At 36.8% G+C, this 18,580-nt stretch overlaps 10 protein-coding genes and 1 pseudogene across 11 annotated transcripts in view, besides 5 other annotated features; 8 read left to right on the plus strand and 3 right to left on the minus strand.

Moving 5' to 3' along the window:
- TVAGG3_0297320 (WD repeat-containing protein 11 family) overlaps positions 1-836 on the minus strand; it is a gene marked incomplete at both ends in the record, with an annotated part of 945 nt that extends 109 nt beyond the window's left edge. Inside the window, one exon of the mRNA XM_051229383.1 lies at positions 1-836. This exon is cut by the window's left edge and continues 109 nt beyond it. Coding sequence (XP_051099113.1) covers positions 1-836 — 836 coding nt within the window.
- A 447-nt stretch (positions 837-1,283) lies between these two features.
- On the plus strand, positions 1,284-2,041 carry TVAGG3_0297330 (protein of unknown function, DUF4106 family; the record flags this gene model as incomplete). The annotated part of the gene is made up of 1 exon (XM_051229384.1): positions 1,284-2,041. A coding segment is annotated over one exon (758 nt), but the record flags the coding sequence as incomplete, so codon positions are not given.
- Positions 2,042-2,562: 521 nt separating this feature from the next.
- TVAGG3_0297340 (uncharacterized protein) lies at positions 2,563-2,838 on the plus strand (the record flags this gene model as incomplete). The annotated part of the gene is made up of 1 exon (XM_051229385.1): positions 2,563-2,838. The coding sequence occupies one exon, from the start codon at positions 2,563-2,565 to the stop codon at positions 2,836-2,838; it is 276 nt and encodes a 91-aa protein (XP_051099115.1).
- A 2-nt stretch (positions 2,839-2,840) lies between these two features.
- Positions 2,841-3,329, plus strand: TVAGG3_0297350 (protein of unknown function, DUF4106 family; the record flags this gene model as incomplete). Its single annotated transcript, XM_051229386.1, has 1 exon — positions 2,841-3,329. A coding segment is annotated over one exon (489 nt), but the record flags the coding sequence as incomplete, so codon positions are not given.
- A 339-nt stretch (positions 3,330-3,668) lies between these two features.
- Positions 3,669-8,485: a mobile genetic element.
- TVAGG3_0297370 (protein of unknown function, DUF4106 family) lies at positions 4,748-6,095 on the plus strand (the record flags this gene model as incomplete). Its single annotated transcript, XM_051229387.1, has 1 exon — positions 4,748-6,095. A coding segment is annotated over one exon (1,348 nt), but the record flags the coding sequence as incomplete, so codon positions are not given.
- On the plus strand, positions 6,732-6,958 carry TVAGG3_0297380 (protein of unknown function, DUF4106 family; the record flags this gene model as incomplete). The annotated part of the gene is made up of 1 exon (XM_051229388.1): positions 6,732-6,958. A coding segment is annotated over one exon (227 nt), but the record flags the coding sequence as incomplete, so codon positions are not given.
- On the plus strand, positions 7,678-8,079 carry TVAGG3_0297390 (uncharacterized protein; the record flags this gene model as incomplete). The annotated part of the gene is made up of 1 exon (XM_051229389.1): positions 7,678-8,079. One exon carries the CDS (start codon positions 7,678-7,680, stop codon positions 8,077-8,079), a length of 402 nt encoding a protein of 133 aa, XP_051099119.1.
- Positions 8,486-9,667: 1,182 nt separating the features above from the next.
- Positions 9,668-10,206, plus strand: TVAGG3_0297400 (glycoprotein 38 family; the record flags this gene model as incomplete). The annotated part of the gene is made up of 1 exon (XM_051229390.1): positions 9,670-10,206. A coding segment is annotated over one exon (537 nt), but the record flags the coding sequence as incomplete, so codon positions are not given.
- A 166-nt stretch (positions 10,207-10,372) lies between these two features.
- Positions 10,373-10,400: a terminal%2Cinverted (terminal inverted repeat of Mariner transposon ID:TVAGG3_0297410).
- Positions 10,373-12,655: a mobile genetic element.
- TVAGG3_0297420 lies at positions 10,453-12,559 on the minus strand (annotated as a pseudogene). Its single transcript has one exon. A coding segment is annotated over exon 1 (2,107 nt).
- Positions 10,954-11,097: a mobile genetic element.
- Positions 12,628-12,655: a terminal%2Cinverted (terminal inverted repeat of Mariner transposon ID:TVAGG3_0297410).
- Positions 12,656-13,257: 602 nt separating this feature from the next.
- TVAGG3_0297450 (WD repeat-containing protein 11 family) lies at positions 13,258-14,115 on the minus strand (the record flags this gene model as incomplete). Its single annotated transcript, XM_051229391.1, has 1 exon — positions 13,258-14,115. One exon carries the CDS (start codon positions 14,113-14,115, stop codon positions 13,258-13,260), a length of 858 nt encoding a protein of 285 aa, XP_051099121.1.
- A 2,617-nt stretch (positions 14,116-16,732) lies between these two features.
- On the plus strand, positions 16,733-17,769 carry TVAGG3_0297460 (protein of unknown function, DUF4106 family; the record flags this gene model as incomplete). The annotated part of the gene is made up of 1 exon (XM_051229392.1): positions 16,733-17,769. A coding segment is annotated over one exon (1,037 nt), but the record flags the coding sequence as incomplete, so codon positions are not given.
- Between the last annotated feature and the right edge of the window lie 811 nt (positions 17,770-18,580).

Genomic DNA, 18,580 nt, shown 5'->3' on the forward strand with positions numbered 1-18,580 from the left:
GTTGGAGTGCCGAAAGCAAGGATTCCGTCGTAGAAATCGTAACAGGTTGGTATCTGTGGTATAATTTGAGACTGCGCGATGACGTAAGGTATATCATCTTTTATGGCAAACATAACTAAGCCATTTGATGGAGAGAACGCGATGTATCGCTCGGGAAGTGCACGGTTACATGCAGCGGATAGTGGTAAATACTTCGATTTTAAGTCAAACAGCTCTCTTTTCAATTTTATTGTTCCTGATTTTGTAAAAATGTAGTCTTCGTTACAGATATAGATACTGAGTGACGAGTCTTGACCATAAACTGTAATTTCGTTGTCATTTGTTAAAGAAGGAAGCAGTTTATGGAAAGATGATTGGGATGATTCATCGATTACAAGATTTCGGCCAGATTTGGTCGCTATGTTAAACGTAAGTATTTTTCCTTCAAGCATAATTAATAAAATATTACTAATATGGGGATGATGTTGAATTTCTACGATTTTTTCTGATTTATCTAAAGTATGGGATTGAGATTGAGATGTTGGAGCCTGCTTGGCATTCTTTGACGTGATAATTGTAAAGGATGGACCATTAGAATATAGAATTGCAGTGAATATATCTGAACTATTAACAGCCATCCTTGTATATGTACCAGGAACATCTATCTTCCAAAGTATTCGTGAGTTTTTCGCTTGATCTTCAGCTTCATACGGCCAAAAATCGATACTATAAATTGTATTTGGTTCTGCAAAGCCTAAAACGATTTTACGGGACCATTGAAGCTCCGATACATACTGAGCTTCAGATACTTGACGAGTGATTCCGAGTGTAAGACCTGATTCACAATCCCATAACAAAACTCTTCCGCAATCGTCTGAAATTGCAAGATAAGGTAGCTCATAGTGGAATTTAAGGCAAGTTATGTTAGAATTTAGAATTTCAATGGATCATAAGAAAGAAATATCATTTTTAGTAGTTTTATAGAGATAAATTGTGCCTTTACCGGCTAATGCAAGTAGCCCACATGCTTCCCAGTCCATGCTCCCTGTGTTGAACACTTTACTAGGTGGACAAAGTGAAGCAAATCGTATCTTAGCTTTATTAAAAGGATTCGCTTGCATTTTTTTATAAATTGATATCGTCAAAAATTTTAATTCTACAATGTTTTAAATATATTAATATTTAGTTGTACAGAATCAAATCACATCTACTTGAAAAAAAAAAGGTAGTGGGGCTTCCAGGCGCGTTGCGCCCTCTAGCCCCGAAGATGTTTAGTATAAAACCGCTTTTTAACTTCACTTAAAATGCCACGTAAGCTACGTAAGAATATACGTAAGAGGAAGGGAGCATTGAAACATCCAATAGTAAAACTGACACCACAACAACAGTTGCAACAACAAATGCTGAATGACCCCACTATGTTGCAACAAATGTCAAGCAACCCTATGCTTTTAAACCGAGTTATTGGTGCACAGAGTGGAGGTTTAAGAGCGGCACTTTTAGCGAAAATGGCAGGCTATGGTGGAGCTGCAGACGGAACAGCTTATAACCCTCAAAGTCAAATGAATTTGAGTTCACTCAAAAATCAAATAACAGATGTCAAAAAGTCAAACATAGACATACAGAAACAAATAAGTGAAAACGAAAAGAAACTAGAATATGACAGACACACAAAGAAACTCAATGAGTTAAACGTAGAGAAAAAGAAGAAAGAAGAACAACTGAAAGAACTAAGTACAGAGGAATATGCGAAAAAAGTGTCAGAAAAAGCAGCAGAAGTAGCAAAAATGGAACAAGATGTTATAAATTTGAAAAACCATACTACTCAATATAAAGTACTGAAAGATGAAGAAATAAAACAAAAAGCCCTGAAGACATATATGGATAGCGATGAGTATAAAAAAGAAGTTGAAGCAAATGTAAAGGCAGAAAAACTTTTACAGTTGCAAAACCAAACCGTACAGTATGAAAACTTAGCACAAGAAAGTAAAAATAACGACGCAGCCATGCAAAAGGCAATGAAAAGCGCAGAATATATAAAAGCTAATAATGACTGGTTAGACGCCCAAGCCAACGCTAAAGCAGCCCAACTTATAGGGTCAATAAGGACAAAAATACAAGCGGATGAAGACAGTTCAAATGAAGCTTTAACGAATGCTGACTTTAAGAACGCCTTCGAAGCTCTTCATAGTAAGGTGAAACTAGTGAACGACTTCTCATCTGGAAAGAAACTGAAGTCTGAAGGTTTCGACAAAGAGTTAAAAGAAGTAGCACAAAATATGACGAAAATAACAGATGCAGCAACGAGACAGGCAGTTCAAAGTGCCCATGACGCCGTTAGAACAGCTGTTGTGGAAAGTCAAGAAAAAGAGTTACAACAGACCAAAAGAGACCTAGTAAATGCTTTCTTAAGAACGAAAAGTCAGGTAGGACATTATGCTGCAGATGGAACATATGTGCCAGCTGGTGGAACTTATATACCAGCTGGTGGAACTTATATACTAGCTAGTGGAACTTATATACCACCAAACCCTCCAAGAGAAGCACCTGCACCAGGACTACCTAAAACATTTACATCGTCACATGGACACAGACACAGGCATGCACCAAAACCAACACAACAACCAACAGTTCAAAATCCAGCACCACAACAACAACAACAACCAGCACAACAACCACCTCCACAACCAGCACAGCAACCAACAGTTCAAAACCCTGCACAACAACCACCTCCACAACCAGCACAGCAACCAACAGTTCAAAACCCTGCACAACAACCACCTCCACAACCAGCACAACAACCACAAACAGAGCAAGGACATAAAAGAAGTAGAGAACAAGGAAACCAAGATTTCTTAAAAATGCTTAAGGAAGAATATGGTTACCCAGATACTCTTGACTTTAGTGACAGATATAAAGAAGCTATTAGAAAGTTCAAGGAAGGAAATACAGACCCGAACCTATTTAGCTTTATGGTTCAGCACCAAATGGGATATAATTTCAAACCTGGAAAATACAAGCTCGCTAAGGGATATGATTTAATAGCATATCATCCAAATGACATGAACGAATTTACTCCGAGATATTTGGTGTCAGAGCTAAATGACAATTCAACTCTCTTCATGAAACGCGTAAAAAATAGAGACGGAACGAAAGAAGAAAGGTTTATGAGTCCGGATGACTTAGATAGGGAACTTTTTAAAAACGGTCTCGGAATATATGAAATGCCAGCAGATGAGGTACAAGAAACTCAACAGGAAGAAGTTCAGATACAACCAGACATGGAAGAAATAGTTCAGCAACAACAGCTAGAAGAGCCTGAAGGAAACGAACAAGTCCCTCCTTTGGAAACTAACCTCACAGAACTAGATGAAGATTTGGAACAGCCGAAAAATCTTGACCCTCAACAAGAGTATGAGGTGAATATGGAATCTTTCCAAGAGTCTAAAAAAAATTCGGCTGACATAGTAGAAGAATATCGAAAAATGTTTGCCGACATACAAAAGACTCCAACATCAGATGAAAATATTCAGCATAGAATGGAAGTACTGAAAGATAATGTACGCAAATACAACAATCCTTTTTACTTACGACCATATAACGTTCAATCTTTGGCTGAACTCGGTGAAAATAAAAGGTTAAATTTCAACAAAACATATAGAAATGAAACATTGTTTAAAGTTCATTCAGAACCTAACCAATATGGAAACAAACCTACTTTTGTTTCTGCAGACTATGGAACTACAATGAGATGGGGTCATAAAGCTAATCCGGATAGGTGGTTCATAAACTTACAACCACAATTCCAAGAAGTTGTAGACGCAATGGAAGTGAATGGTGAACCAGATATAGCTGGTATTTTCAGCGCGGCTTTAATGCCATTGAAAGATATGAAAGATGCAGATATTTTGAACCAGTATGAAATGAACATGGCTGATGGAAATATAACACCTGACGTTCTAAAACATTTATCTCAAAGAACTACACAGAACCATAGAGATGGTATATTTGGTGAAGAGTTTAGAAAGACAGTTAGGGAGAGAGAAGGAAGAGAACCTATTGTACATGACCTTGCAAACGAAAGTTTACAAAATGTCATAAAAACTTACTTTGCAGACAATGAACCGAGAAGGGATGAATATTTAAGAAAACTCAAATGGACAGTACCAAATGAAATGTTAGTATTGAAAAACATGTTCCTTGACAAAATAAAACCAACTACAGAAATAAATGACGAAAGACTGAAACATTGGGTAAAAGCTTTCCCATTCACAAAAGATATTATTGGTAACATGGAAAGAAAACCAGAATGGCTACAAAAACATATATTTGGAAACGAGCTTATTCCATATGGACAAGCTCTGTTTGAAGAGCTTGAACCGGAAACTCAGGAAAGAGTCATGCAAACAATACGCGAAGACTCAAATACAAACTATGACAAAATCTTTCTAGGATATAGGTTACCTGAGATGGGCGACCAGAGCCCAAAGGCAAAAAGGACATGGGAAATTTACAACATACTAGGTGAACATGAGGCAAAGATGCAACAACTTGAAGCAGAGGGCAAGTTACCAAAAGCGACACCAAAGAAGAAGAGAAGAGTAGAACAAAGTGAAAGTAGTGAAGAAGTAACTTCATCTAGTGAAAGTAGTGGCAATGAAGGAAAAAGAAGAGTTAAAAACTCAGTCAGGAAGAAAGTAAAGCTTGGTCCGAGTGGGTTCTATTATGACATATAAATCCAACTATTCTATATTTTTACCCATATGAAATGTACGCCGCTCAGAATATAACGCCAACAGTTTTGGATGCCATGAATGGAAATGTTTCCGAATGGTATAACGAATGCGACAATGCCATTAGAAGGTCAGAAATAGTTCCTGGAACTTACGAATATACAACTGCTGTTTCTTATGGAAACGTAGGTGAGTTTGGAGAAGGTTCTTCAACAACAGTAGATATTGCTTGCGACAGGTTTCATATTATTTCTATTGACAACTCTTTCTTATACGTGGAACAAGACATTGAAATAAAACCTTCTGCCAAGTTGTCTGAAAAGAAAGGTTGCAATGGAATTTTCTATGTCGGATACCAATATGCTCCAGAAGTTTTCATGGGATATAAGATATATTCTAACTCTGACTTAGTTCAAACAGTAACATGGGCAAACTATGAATGGTTCGCTTTAAGAAACTCAGTACAACCACAAGCTAGAGAACAAACAGACCAGTATGCAACTATTGAGAAAATAAGAAGACTTGACCCTAACGTTCCAGGAGTTTATGTTAACCTTTCTGGTTCAGATGGAACTGCTGCCACTAAAGTAAAACTGAAACTTAGAGTTCCTTTGTCATCTTTCCTCATCTTCAGGTTTTTAAGATACTTGCCAAACTGGGCAGGAAAAATTTCTATCGAACTTACTCCAAGCAAAAATAACTTAGTCATTGCACCAACACAAGACCCATTCACTCTTACAGACGTAAAGGGAACAAATAAAACGTCATTCGCCGAATTTTGCAAAGACAAAGTTGACTTAGACTTTGGTTTCTCAAACCTCAACACTGAAGTAAACTATTATTTCAATGCTGCTGGAGATGCTTGGGACCCAGTTAAGTTCACATGCGAAAAATTTGAATGCAAGAGAATAGAAAGCAGACTTGCAGTCTATATGTTGGACCCAGATATTTCAAATGCTTTAGCTGCCAAATATATTGCAGTTCCACTTATGTTCCCTATACACCAAATATCTGTCAAAGACTTTGCAGGTGAAGTTGGAAACCAAAGTGCTGACCCAGGTGCAAGAACAGATATTGCCTTAACAACTGCAATGAAACATGCAGATACTATGTTTGTTCTTTTCAGACGAACTATAAATGACTATTCTTGTTTCTACAACCCTGGTATTAAATATCATATAAACATAGATGGCAAATATTATCCAAGAGAAGAATATTCTACAGTTGAGGATATGAGGTCATACAACTTGACATTAGATGCTATGAACTTTAACAACAACTTCACAACAACCATTAACCCTGAAATGCAAAGTTCTATTATGCCATATGTGAAAGTATGGACCCATACAGGAGGTCAAAAAACTCAATATACAAATGGAGACCGTTCAAACTTTTGGCTTGGCATTCCATTTGCTGACTCAGAAGACTTTATGGGTGGTATTTCAACTGTTGGTACAGTTCAAATACAATATACTGGTGACAGAGACGGTCCAGATGAATTGAAAGCAAAGAAGTTTACAAAACCAATAGCACTTTTCACGGAAGATGCTCTTTTGAAAATTCGTTCGATGAAACCTGCTGGGGCTCCTCAGATTGGCATAACGACAGCTTCCATCGAGCAGATTTTGGCAGCAGGTCAGTAAGTTGTTCTTGAACTGACTTCTCTCCGTCAAATATTGACAGTACGCCAGTTTTGACATAATATTGTATTATAAACTTTCCTTTAGAAATATCTGTAAGTTTTGAAGTTATATTTTTGTCTGCTTCAAGAACTTTCACCATTTCAGTTATACCAACTTTCTTTGCTTTATGAAAATATTTAGGTTCAGCAAAGACTGCTATTCTATAACATTTTCCATTGTTTGTGTAAAGAACTATTCTGTCAATGTATTTGTATTGTTTGTGTGTGTAAACTTTGTTTTGCTTCAATTCGAAGAGATATCTGAATACGTCCATCTTTTTATTCTAAGTAAAATGTCATTTCCGAAAAATAGAAGTGTAAGTGTTTCAAAAGGTTTAATGGCGGTGGCAGATGTGAAGTTAAATTCACCAACTCAAACAAACAGTCAAAGTGTTGTTGTCAATGTCAAAGACAGAGATGTTGAAGTGGGGAAACCATACGAAGACGAAGATGGTATAACAATAGTTCCTGTAAAAGAACAACCAACATATCCTGAAGTTAGCAGAGACTTAAGTTCTGTTGCAGATATTCGAAACGACTACCAACAACTGAAAGACAAACTTAAAACTCAGGAGAAGATTTGTCAAGCTTTAAGTATAATGTTAAACTTGGTCGAACACAACCCTGTAAAAGTGAACTCATATGTCATTGCACCTCATGAAGTTTTGAAAGAACTATTGAAACTTTTGACAGAGGCAGACGATATAAACATCAAAGAAATAGAACCCGACATTAGTTGCTGTGGTGTTTCATATAATGTCATTGACAAGATATACGTTATGAAAGGAGGTGAAACGTTGAACTTAAAATATAGTTTCCCAGACGTTATAAAAATATTTGACGACCACAACATTTCATTAAAATTTATTTGCTAAGTAAATGGCAGAAGACATAATGGTTTATACTATTACGACTAAAAACCCTGAGTCATATAATTCTATAACAACAAACTTACAAAGTCCTCAAGGACGATATTGTAAACTAACCTTAAACACAATGACGACTAAAGCCTGTTTTGCTCTTTTGACACCAGAAGACTTTATTGTTGTGAATGGTAAAAAATACTCCTTTGAAGATACTTACTCAGATATACCACCAACAGGTTTTGTTGACTTATTTAATACTTTAAGGACGGGTGTAACATGTGCTGCAACTAGAGCAGGTTTCATTATGTTTGGATGTCCGACTGAGTTTACTATAAACGATATGAGTTATAATACAAAACTTATATCTGGTTTTTACTACCAACAGTTTCCTATAACAGGAAAAGGTGTCATACAAGGAATGTCTGTTCCATTGACTTTAAGCACACCAATCTTATATATTGTTTCAAACTTAGGTTCAAAGTGTTATTCGAATGTCGACAGAAACTATTATGACCAAAAGATACTTATGCGTATAAACAATACTTTCTCTGCTGGTTTGCCTATTGTTCATTCGAATGCAGAGTTTTCAGCTTTAGTAAACTCAAACACTTTAGCAAACATAAACTTAACCTTAGTTGACGCAAACTTTGTTCCTGTAAAACTTTTATGTCCTATGTATTTGTCAATGACGGCAGAAAGTTTCGAATTGGAAGATGCAACTGGTGAAAGTATTGTATTACAAGAACAACTTCAACAACAAATAGCTCAAGAACAACAAATGCAACAAATGGAACAAATGGAACAACAAGCTCAAGAATAAAAAAATATTTTTTTTTATTTTTATAAAAAAATGTACAGAATAGATGTTTCAGATTTTTATGACTTCCAAGCATTCAGAAATATGTGTCCATTTCGAGACTATAACAAAGCAGTCGAGAATTTGAAACGTTTAGTCATTTATGTTGACTCTGCCCCAGAATGTTATGTCATGAAAGAATGGGATGTTGTCTTTAACAAACCAAGAGCAACAATAGTGTCTGAACAAGAATGTAGACAGAAACTTAAGAAAATAAAAGTTGTACAAGTTGGAAGGAAGATGTTAGATGCTTGGGATATCTTATTGTCAAAGTTAGAAGATTTTTCAGTTCGAGGTATAAAGTTCTATACACCATCTCCAAACTTCTATTCTATCTTCACTGGATATAAATACGAACAAGTAGAATGGACTTTCAAAGTTAACGCTCCAGAGGATCATAATAAGACAAAGTTACTTGTTGTTGTTGAGTTCGCCGCCAATCATAAATCCAACTTAGGTACCGGTAATGTTACATATTCTTCCACAGTCCCCACACCAGTTATCGAGAGTGTTCTTTACAACGATGGCAACGAAGTAATTTCAGGCAATATACACAGCCAAAATCATACTCGAAACAGCTTAAATATTACAAAGACATATTATCTCTTTGCAACAGAAAGCAAGCTTCCACGCCTCTGTCACTAGCGTCAAAACATCACAAAATGTTTAACTGCAACAGCCGTAGCAAGCGAACAAGACAGAATGGACTTTCAAAGTTAACGCTCCAGAGGATCATAATAAGACAAAGTTACTTGTTGTTGTTGAGTTCGCCGCCAATCATAATCCGACTTAGGTACCGGCAATGTTACATATTCTGACACACTCTCCACACCAGTTATCGATAGAGTTCTTTACAACGATGGCAACGAAGTAATTTCAGGCAATATACACAGCCAAAATCATACTCAAACAGGCTTAAATATTACAAAGACATATTATCTCTTTGCAACAGAAAGCAAGCTTCCAGCGCCTCTGTCACTAGCGTCAAAACATCACAAAATGTTAGCACTGCAACAGCCGTAGCAAGCACGAACAAGACAGAATGGACTTTCAAAGTTAACGCTCCAGAGGATCATAATAAGACAAAGTTACTTGTTGTTGTTGAGTTCGCCGCCAATCATACATCCGAGTTAGGTACCGGCAATGTTACATATTCTGACACACTCTCCACACCAGTTATCGATAGAGTTCTTTACAACGATGGCAACGAAGTAATTTCAGGCAATTTATACTCAGCCAAAATCATACTCAAAAGCTTAAAATTACAAAGACATATTATCTCTTTGCAACAGAAAGCAAGCTTCCAGCGCCTCTGTCACTAGCGTCAAAACATCACAAAATGTTAGCACTGCAACAGCCGTAGCAAGCACGAACAAGACAGAATGGACTTTCAAAGTTAACGCTCCAGAGGATCATAATAAGACAAAGTTACTTGTTGTTGTTGAGTTCGCCGCCAATCATACATCCGAGTTAGGTACCGGCAATGTTACATATTCTCTTGGAAAGTCTCCATATTTATCTGCGCCAACTGTTGTTGCTGAAAATCATACAGGACCATTCAAGGCCGGTGAATATATTCCAGTTAAAGTTACATTACAACACTTTGAGGCAAAGACAGGAAACTTCCAATATAGATTCTATGCAGATCAGAAATGGATAGATCTCCCAGACGACAATGTAACTGAAGTAGAAACCCCATCTGCAATTAAGAAATTACATGCCGACGAAGGCAAAACATATCTACTCAACATTCCAGCTCCAAAGTATGAAGATATCAAAGAAGATGGGAAAGTTAAACTTCAAATTAGGTTAGCTGGATCCAAAGATCAAGCTCAATCCAATATCATTGAAACAGAGGTTTCACTTCAGAAACAACAATACGTTGCACCAAGCCCTGATGATTCCAAGCCAACTCCAACACCTGAAAATAGTGGACTTACTGGTGGACAGAAGGCTGGTATTGTTATTGGCGTTCTTCTTGCTGTTATCCTTATTATTCTCATCATCTACTTCGTTTTCTGCAGGAAACCATCTAAAGATAAATCATCATCTGATATCCAAGATGATTCCGGCTCCGGTGTTAATGTGTAATTTAATTTAATTAAGGATGTCAATTTGGAAGAAAAGTGAGAAAATTCCTAAAATGCTAAAAATGAATTTTCCAAACGTACTTTTTTATCTCATTTTTTTGATTTTGAAAAAAATTTGGAGAGAAGAACTCTTCGTTTTTGAATTTTGTCACGATGGTTTTAAAGTATAGGGTGTCCAAAGGTGTGTTTAGCACAAACCTGAATACTGCGAATAGAAATAAACAAGTTACATATATATAAAGTTTATTTAAATATAATCACCATTGGATTCAATCACGCGTTCGCAGCGATCGATCCAGGCTTGAAAGACACGCTTTAAATCATCATGAGAAAATTGCTCAAATTGCTCTCTTACAAAATTTTCAAGATCATCTGGACTCGCGAATTCGCGTCCTTCAGCTCTCTTTTTTAGCGTGCCGAATAAATAAAAGTCAGAGGGTGCAATATCAGGTGAATAAATTGGGTTTGGAACAACTTTGACATTGTTTTCCACCAAGTAATTCATTACCTTATGACTTTTGTGAACTCTTGAATTATCAAAATGAATTGCAAACTTTTGTTTTTGTTGTTTGGATTTCTCAAACTCATCAGAATTGATAATTTGAGTAAGAACATTGTCAATTAGATACTGAGCATTCATCGTATTAGGTTTTTGAAGAATATCAATTGCGATGATGTCATTTACGCCCCAAAAAACCGACAACATCATCATTGGTGTGTCAATTTTTTTCTTCGGGAATGTTTGCGGATTTTTCTCGTAAACGAAAAAGGGGATTTGACGGAGTCAAATCCCCGCTCGCAAAAAGTGGACTTTACATGTCAAATTTTATATGCATGTAATGTCCACTTTTATGAGTTTTAGGAAGGAATTGGAAGCCATGAGTTACTGACATTTCATCAGTATCTCATAGCCTCCAATTCCTTCTTAAAATGGGAGAAACTTTGTCCGAATAGTTTAACATTCGGACAAAGTTTCTCCCATTTTAAGAAGGAATTGGAGGGTAAGAGATATACCATATGAATGTATATCTCTTACCCTCCAATTCCTTCTAGAAAGTGTCCAAACTTTGGGTTAATTGCAAACTATTAACCCAAAGTTTGGACACTTTCAAGTGGAGATGGAAGGCTTTGGGGTATATATTAATACAATATACCTCAAAGCCTTCCATCTCCACTACAAATGGGAGAAACTTTGTCCGAATAGTTTAACATTCGGACAAAGTTTCTCCCATCTTTCAATGTAATTGCTACCTGTGAGGTACTGACTTGAAGTCAGTGCTTCACAGGTAGCAATATCCAAAAATTTAAAAACATTTTATCAGTTCGTTAAAGAACTAGAGCCTCCTAGGTACTGAACCAGAATCAGTGCCTAGGGGACTCTAGTGATCTATATAAATCTGAGAAACTTTGAGGAAATTGTTCGACATTTCCTCAAAGTTTCTCAGCAATTTAGCGAGGAATGTTCGTTATCGTGTAGATATTTATAATATATACATGATAACAAACATTCTCCGCTAAAAGATGTAAAATCTTATAAGAAATGATTGCAAAAGAATAACAAATTGCAACAAATTTTATATGAAACTGAACCTTATGAGGTAGTGATTCAAGATCACCGCCTCATAAGATTCAGTTTCAATCTCAAGTATCTCAAAAGTAAGGCTCTATTTTTTGCCATGTAAAGTGTCACTTTACTGTCAAACCGTTTTTATCGTTTTCGTTTACAACATTTTCATCCTTCGGGATCCATATGATTTTGGCTTCTGTTGCATATTGAAACCAAGACTCGTCCCCTGTTACTAAAAAGCGAAACTTCTTGGATTGATACGCACCCAATATAGAGAGGAGCTCTTTCGAAGATTGGACTCTAGATTTTTTTTGAACTGAATTAAGGTTGTGCGGAACCCAACGTGTATACGCTAGTTTGTAGTTCAAATAATTGTGCAGATAATAACTGACTGTTGTACGTGGTATCTTTGTCATCTCCTCTATCCTTCTAAGTGATGCTCTTGGGTCTTCATCTAGCGCTTGAAGAATTGCTTTGATTTTTCTTTGATCCGGCGATTTTTTGTCAATTTTTATGATGGGCGCCTTTTTGTTCATGAAGTGATACATCCTAACATGATACGTTACAGTGGAATAGCTAGGAGCATCCATACCGAAGCATTTTACCAATGTCTCGTAGATTTTTTTACAGTCTTTGCATTTTTTGCAAGAGCGAGGATGTTTTCTTTATGATTCATTAAAAAAATGAAAAAAATCCCGCCAAAATTTCCCGCGAAACCGCCTCTTGTCTCAAAATTCATTTTATATCCCGGCATGGCGCCAAAATACAACATACTCATCATATACATATATTCATATTTTTTATTATATATTTATAATCAGCATATATCTCCTTTAATAGTCTCATATAGAGCGCTGTGCTAAACGCACCTTTGGACACCCTATATATTATACACATGTATTGATATTACTATTTTTGTATATTTTAAGAGAAAATTATATTCTCCTAAAGTGAAAACAATTTTCCAAATTGCAGCTCCTTCAAAGATTTCTGAAGACTCAACGGTTAAAATTACAGTTTCTATCACAGATCCAGCTGGTCAAACTGCTACCTCTTTATATTAATATAATATTTATTTTGATATATTTTTTAGTTTAACTTTTTTTCTTTGATAAATATTTTATTTTATATTTTAAACCCTTTATTTTTTAATTAAATCATGTCTTGTAAATCAAATTACAACATGGCAAACTTTTGATTCGATATATATAGTTTACGTAACAAGTGATAGCTCCATTAGAAAGCTGAGTTTTGAAAATTACAATACATAGCATATCATTTCCAGACTTTCCCACTTTATTTTTTTTTTATTTTTTTTTAAAATGTTTCGTAATTTCAGGATGCTTTTCCCCTTTAACTTTGTTAAATGCGTAATTTTTTTCTATCTGACAACTGGCTTGAAAGATCATTGAAAATGCGATATAAACAATTTCATTTTTTTTCGACTTTTTTTTATAAATAAAGAAAATAAATATACAAATAAAATTATTTCTTAATTATTTTGTCATATTTGACAATTATATCCTGTCTCAAAGTATCCAAATCCGCAAACTGTGTTGCGTATCTCGAAGTGTCTTCGTCGTACGGCTTAATTACATCAGCCCTATCCAAGAACATCATCAAATGAAACGCGAGAGCTTTGTATTTTATCTGCATCAAAATTGCCAAAGCAGGATGGAAATCTCTTATTGATATGAACAGCAACAAAGCGTTCATTGCATTTCCAGTATCCAAGAAGTGGTGGGCGGCTCTTCTCAACAAACTCTTCGACTCATTCGAAAACTCTTCCAATTTGCAGACTTCGACAGAATCTTCCCATCTTCCGTTGTCCTGAAGATATCTTGCGGCAGAAAGATTAGCGCCAGCTAAATGCATCAATATACAGCCTTCTATAAATCTGTGCTGTGCAAAAAGTGGAACAGCGGTTGTTATCAAAAATTCTGTCACGTTTTGTGGCAAAATTTTATCTTCGTAACCGAGAAGCAACGCCGAACAAATGCTTGCCACTATTGTGAACTCGCTTTTGTTGGAGAGACTCTTGAAAACTTCGACAGCTCCTCTTCTATCACCCATTCTGAACTTGAACAACAAGTTGAAAATGGCAGAAATCGGAGTATCTGCAGGAGAAAACAGAGAAGATTGAATCCTCAACGCGGAAACAACTTCTTCTTTCCCTCCAAACATGGAATGCCGTGCTTGCAACCTCGGACCTCCCAAACTACGTGAAACACACTTCCAAATAATGGAATCAGTTGGAAATCCATGGTCATTAGCTATCTCAGCTATTTGAAGTGCTTCTGACCATGTTCCTGTAGTAGGATTCGTTAATAATTGCTCACCCATAAGCTCTAACCGTTGCTGGGCGGTTTTTAGCGGTTTTAAGAGGGCAGGTGAAGTGATTCTTTTTACAGATCTCCAGTCTCTTGCAATAACGAATTTCACGGCTTCGTCATTGAGCGGGGAGACGAGGACGAGTCCATTTCCTGTTACAGCGAATGAGGAAACAGAAAAAGGACAACTTTCCACTTTTTCAAGTGAAAAACCAAATTTTCCGTCTCTCGCGTGTACGTACAATCCGCTGGATGATCTCTCGAACTCTATCCTGTCTATGTCGATGAAAGGAGAGTATGTTTGCTTCGATGTACCGAAAGCAAAGTCGTAAAACATAATTACGCCGTCTGTGTCAGCAGTTATGATGCAATCGCCTTTCCAAGCAAGACAAGTTGTCCTGGAGTTCTCCCGTGAGTTACGCAGCCTCAGAACAGGCATCTGTGCTATGCCGTTCTTGTATGTGTAGACTTGGATTTCTCCGGTAGATAATAATACGGCGAAATTGGGAGTATCGCCTTGGAAACATGTTGCTGGTATTCTGGATACTTGGACTGCAACAGCGGTGATGGATGTTTGAAGAGTCATCGGCTTTTGTTTGACATCATAAAAAATACCAAGGTCGTATTTGCCGTGGACGAAAACGCCGAGCTCCTCTGAACATATTAGGTCTGTGGCAGGGCCAAGGCGAGTGTGGATTGGAATAACTTGGCGCTTGGGAAGATTTATTGATCCACACTCGGTTTTTGAGTACCACAGAAGGACATCTTTGGTAAGGAACTTGATCTTTTCAATGGATGTGCTGGATGCAAGGTAGTTCTGTGTGTATTTCCCTTCTGAAACGTCTGCGAAAATTATCTTTCCGGTTGGAGTGCCGAAAGCAAGGATTCCGTCGTAGAAATCGTAACAGGTTGGTATCTGTGGTATAATTTGAGACTGCGCGATGACGTAAGGTATATCATCTTTTATGGCAAACATAACTAAGCCATTTGATGGAGAGAACGCGATGTATCGCTCGGGAAGTGCACGGTTACATGCAGCGGATAGTGGTAAATACTTCGATTTTAAGTCAAACAGCTCTCTTTTCAATTTTATTGTTCCTGATTTTGTAAAAATGTAGTCTTCGTTACAGATATAGATACTGAGTGACGAGTCTTGACCATAAACTGTAATTTCGTTGTCATTTGTTAAAGAAGGAAGCAGTTTATGGAAAGATGATTGGGATGATTCATCGATTACAAGATTTCGGCCAGATTTGGTCGCTATGTTAAACGTAAGTATTTTTCCTTCAAGCATAATTAATAAAATATTACTAATATGGGGATGATGTTGAATTTCTACGATTTTTTCTGATTTATCTAAAGTATGGGATTGAGATTGAGATGTTGGAGCCTGCTTGGCATTCTTTGACGTGATAATTGTAAAGGATGGACCATTAGAATATAGAATTGCAGTGAATATATCTGAACTATTAACAGCCATCCTTGTATATGTACCAGGAACATCTATCTTCCAAAGTATTCGTGAGTTTTTCGCTTGATCTTCAGCTTCATACGGCCAAAAATCGATACTATAAATTGTATTTGGTTCTGCAAAGCCTAAAACGATTTTACGGGACCATTGAAGCTCCGATACATACTGAGCTTCAGATACTTGACGAGTGATTCCGAGTGTAAGACCTGATTCACAATCCCATAACAAAACTCTTCCGCAATCGTCTGAAATTGCAAGATAAGGTAGCTCATAGTGGAATTTAAGGCAAGTTATGTTAGAATTTAGAATTTCAATGGATCATAAGAAAGAAATATCATTTTTAGTAGTTTTATAGAGATAAATTGTGCCTTTACCGGCTAATGCAAGTAGCCCACATGCTTCCCAGTCCATGCTCCCTGTGTTGAACACTTTACTAGGTGGACAAAGTGAAGCAAATCGTATCTTAGCTTTATTAAAAGGATTCGCTTGCATTTTTTTTATAAATTGATATCGTCAAAAATTTTAATTCTACAATGTTTTAAATATATTAATATTTAGTTGTACAGAATCAAATCACATCTACTTGAAAAAAAAAAGGTAGTGGGGCTTCCAGGCGCGTTGCGCCCTCTAGCCCCGAAGATGTTTAGTATAAAACCGCTTTTTAACTTCACTTAAAATGCCACGTAAGCTACGTAAGAATATACGTAAGAGGAAGGGAGCATTGAAACATCCAATAGTAAAACTGACACCACAACAACAGTTGCAACAACAAATGCTGAATGACCCCACTATGTTGCAACAAATGTCAAGCAACCCTATGCTTTTAAACCGAGTTATTGGTGCACAGAGTGGAGGTTTAAGAGCGGCACTTTTAGCGAAAATGGCAGGCTATGGTGGAGCTGCAGACGGAACAGCTTATAACCCTCAAAGTCAAATGAATTTGAGTTCACTCAAAAATCAAATAACAGATGTCAAAAAGTCAAACATAGACATACAGAAACAAATAAGTGAAAACGAAAAGAAACTAGAATATGACAGACACACAAAGAAACTCAATGAGTTAAACGTAGAGAAAAAGAAGAAAGAAGAACAACTGAAAGAACTAAGTACAGAGGAATATGCGAAAAAAGTGTCAGAAAAAGCAGCAGAAGTAGCAAAAATGGAACAAGATGTTATAAATTTGAAAAACCATACTACTCAATATAAAGTACTGAAAGATGAAGAAATAAAACAAAAAGCCCTGAAGACATATATGGATAGCGATGAGTATAAAAAAGAAGTTGAAGCAAATGTAAAGGCAGAAAAACTTTTACAGTTGCAAAACCAAACCGTACAGTATGAAAACTTAGCACAAGAAAGTAAAAATAACGACGCAGCCATGCAAAAGGCAATGAAAAGCGCAGAATATATAAAAGCTAATAATGACTGGTTAGACGCCCAAGCCAACGCTAAAGCAGCCCAACTTATAGGGTCAATAAGGACAAAAATACAAGCGGATGAAGACAGTTCAAATGAAGCTTTAACGAATGCTGACTTTAAGAACGCCTTCGAAGCTCTTCATAGTAAGGTGAAACTAGTGAACGACTTCTCATCTGGAAAGAAACTGAAGTCTGAAGGTTTCGACAAAGAGTTAAAAGAAGTAGCACAAAATATGACGAAAATAACAGATGCAGCAACGAGACAGGCAGTTCAAAGTGCCCATGACGCCGTTAGAACAGCTGTTGTGGAAAGTCAAGAAAAAGAGTTACAACAGACCAAAAGAGACCTAGTAAATGCTTTCTTAAGAACGAAAAGTCAGGTAGGACATTATGCTGCAGATGGAACATATGTGCCAGCTGGTGGAACTTATATACCAGCTGGTGGAACTTATATACTAGCTAGTGGAACTTATATACCACCAAACCCTCCAAGAGAAGCACCTGCACCAGGACTACCTAAAACATTTACATCGTCACATGGACACAGACACAGGCATGCACCAAAACCAACACAACAACCAACAGTTCAAAATCCAGCACCACAACAACAACAACAACCAGCACAACAACCACCTCCACAACCAGCACAGCAACCAACAGTTCAAAACCCTGCACAACAACCACCTCCACAACCAGCACAGCAACCAACAGTTCAAAACCCTGCACAACAACCACCTCCACAACCAGCACAACAACCACAAACAGAGCAAGGACATAAAAGAAGTAGAGAACAAGGAAACCAAGATTTCTTAAAAATGCTTAAGGAAGAATATGGTTACCCAGATACTCTTGACTTTAGTGACAGATATAAAGAAGCTATTAGAAAGTTCAAGGAAGGAAATACAGACCCGAACCTATTTAGCTTTATGGTTCAGCACCAAATGGGATATAATTTCAAACCTGGAAAATACAAGCTCGCTAAGGGATATGATTTAATAGCATATCATCCAAATGACATGAACGAATTTACTCCGAGATATTTGGTGTCAGAGCTAAATGACAATTCAACTCTCTTCATGAAACGCGTAAAAAATAGAGACGGAACGAAAGAAGAAAGGTTTATGAGTCCGGATGACTTAGATAGGGAACTTTTTAAAAACGGTCTCGGAATATATGAAATGCCAGCAGATGAGGTACAAGAAACTCAACAGGAAGAAGTTCAGATACAACCAGACATGGAAGAAATAGTTCAGCAACAACAGCTAGAAGAGCCTGAAGGAAACGAACAAGTCCCTCCTTTGGAAACTAACCTCACAGAACTAGATGAAGATTTGGAACAGCCGAAAAATCTTGACCCTCAACAAGAGTATGAGGTGAATATGGAATCTTTCCAAGAGTCTAAAAAAAATTCGGCTGACATAGTAGAAGAATATCGAAAAATGTTTGCCGACATACAAAAGACTCCAACATCAGATGAAAATATTCAGCATAGAATGGAAGTACTGAAAGATAATGTACGCAAATACAACAATCCTTTTTACTTACGACCATATAACGTTCAATCTTTGGCTGAACTCGGTGAAAATAAA

Source organism: Trichomonas vaginalis, chromosome V (genome assembly GCF_026262505.1).
Source record: "Trichomonas vaginalis G3 chromosome V, whole genome shotgun sequence".
NCBI lineage: Eukaryota > Parabasalia > Trichomonadida > Trichomonadidae > Trichomonas > Trichomonas vaginalis.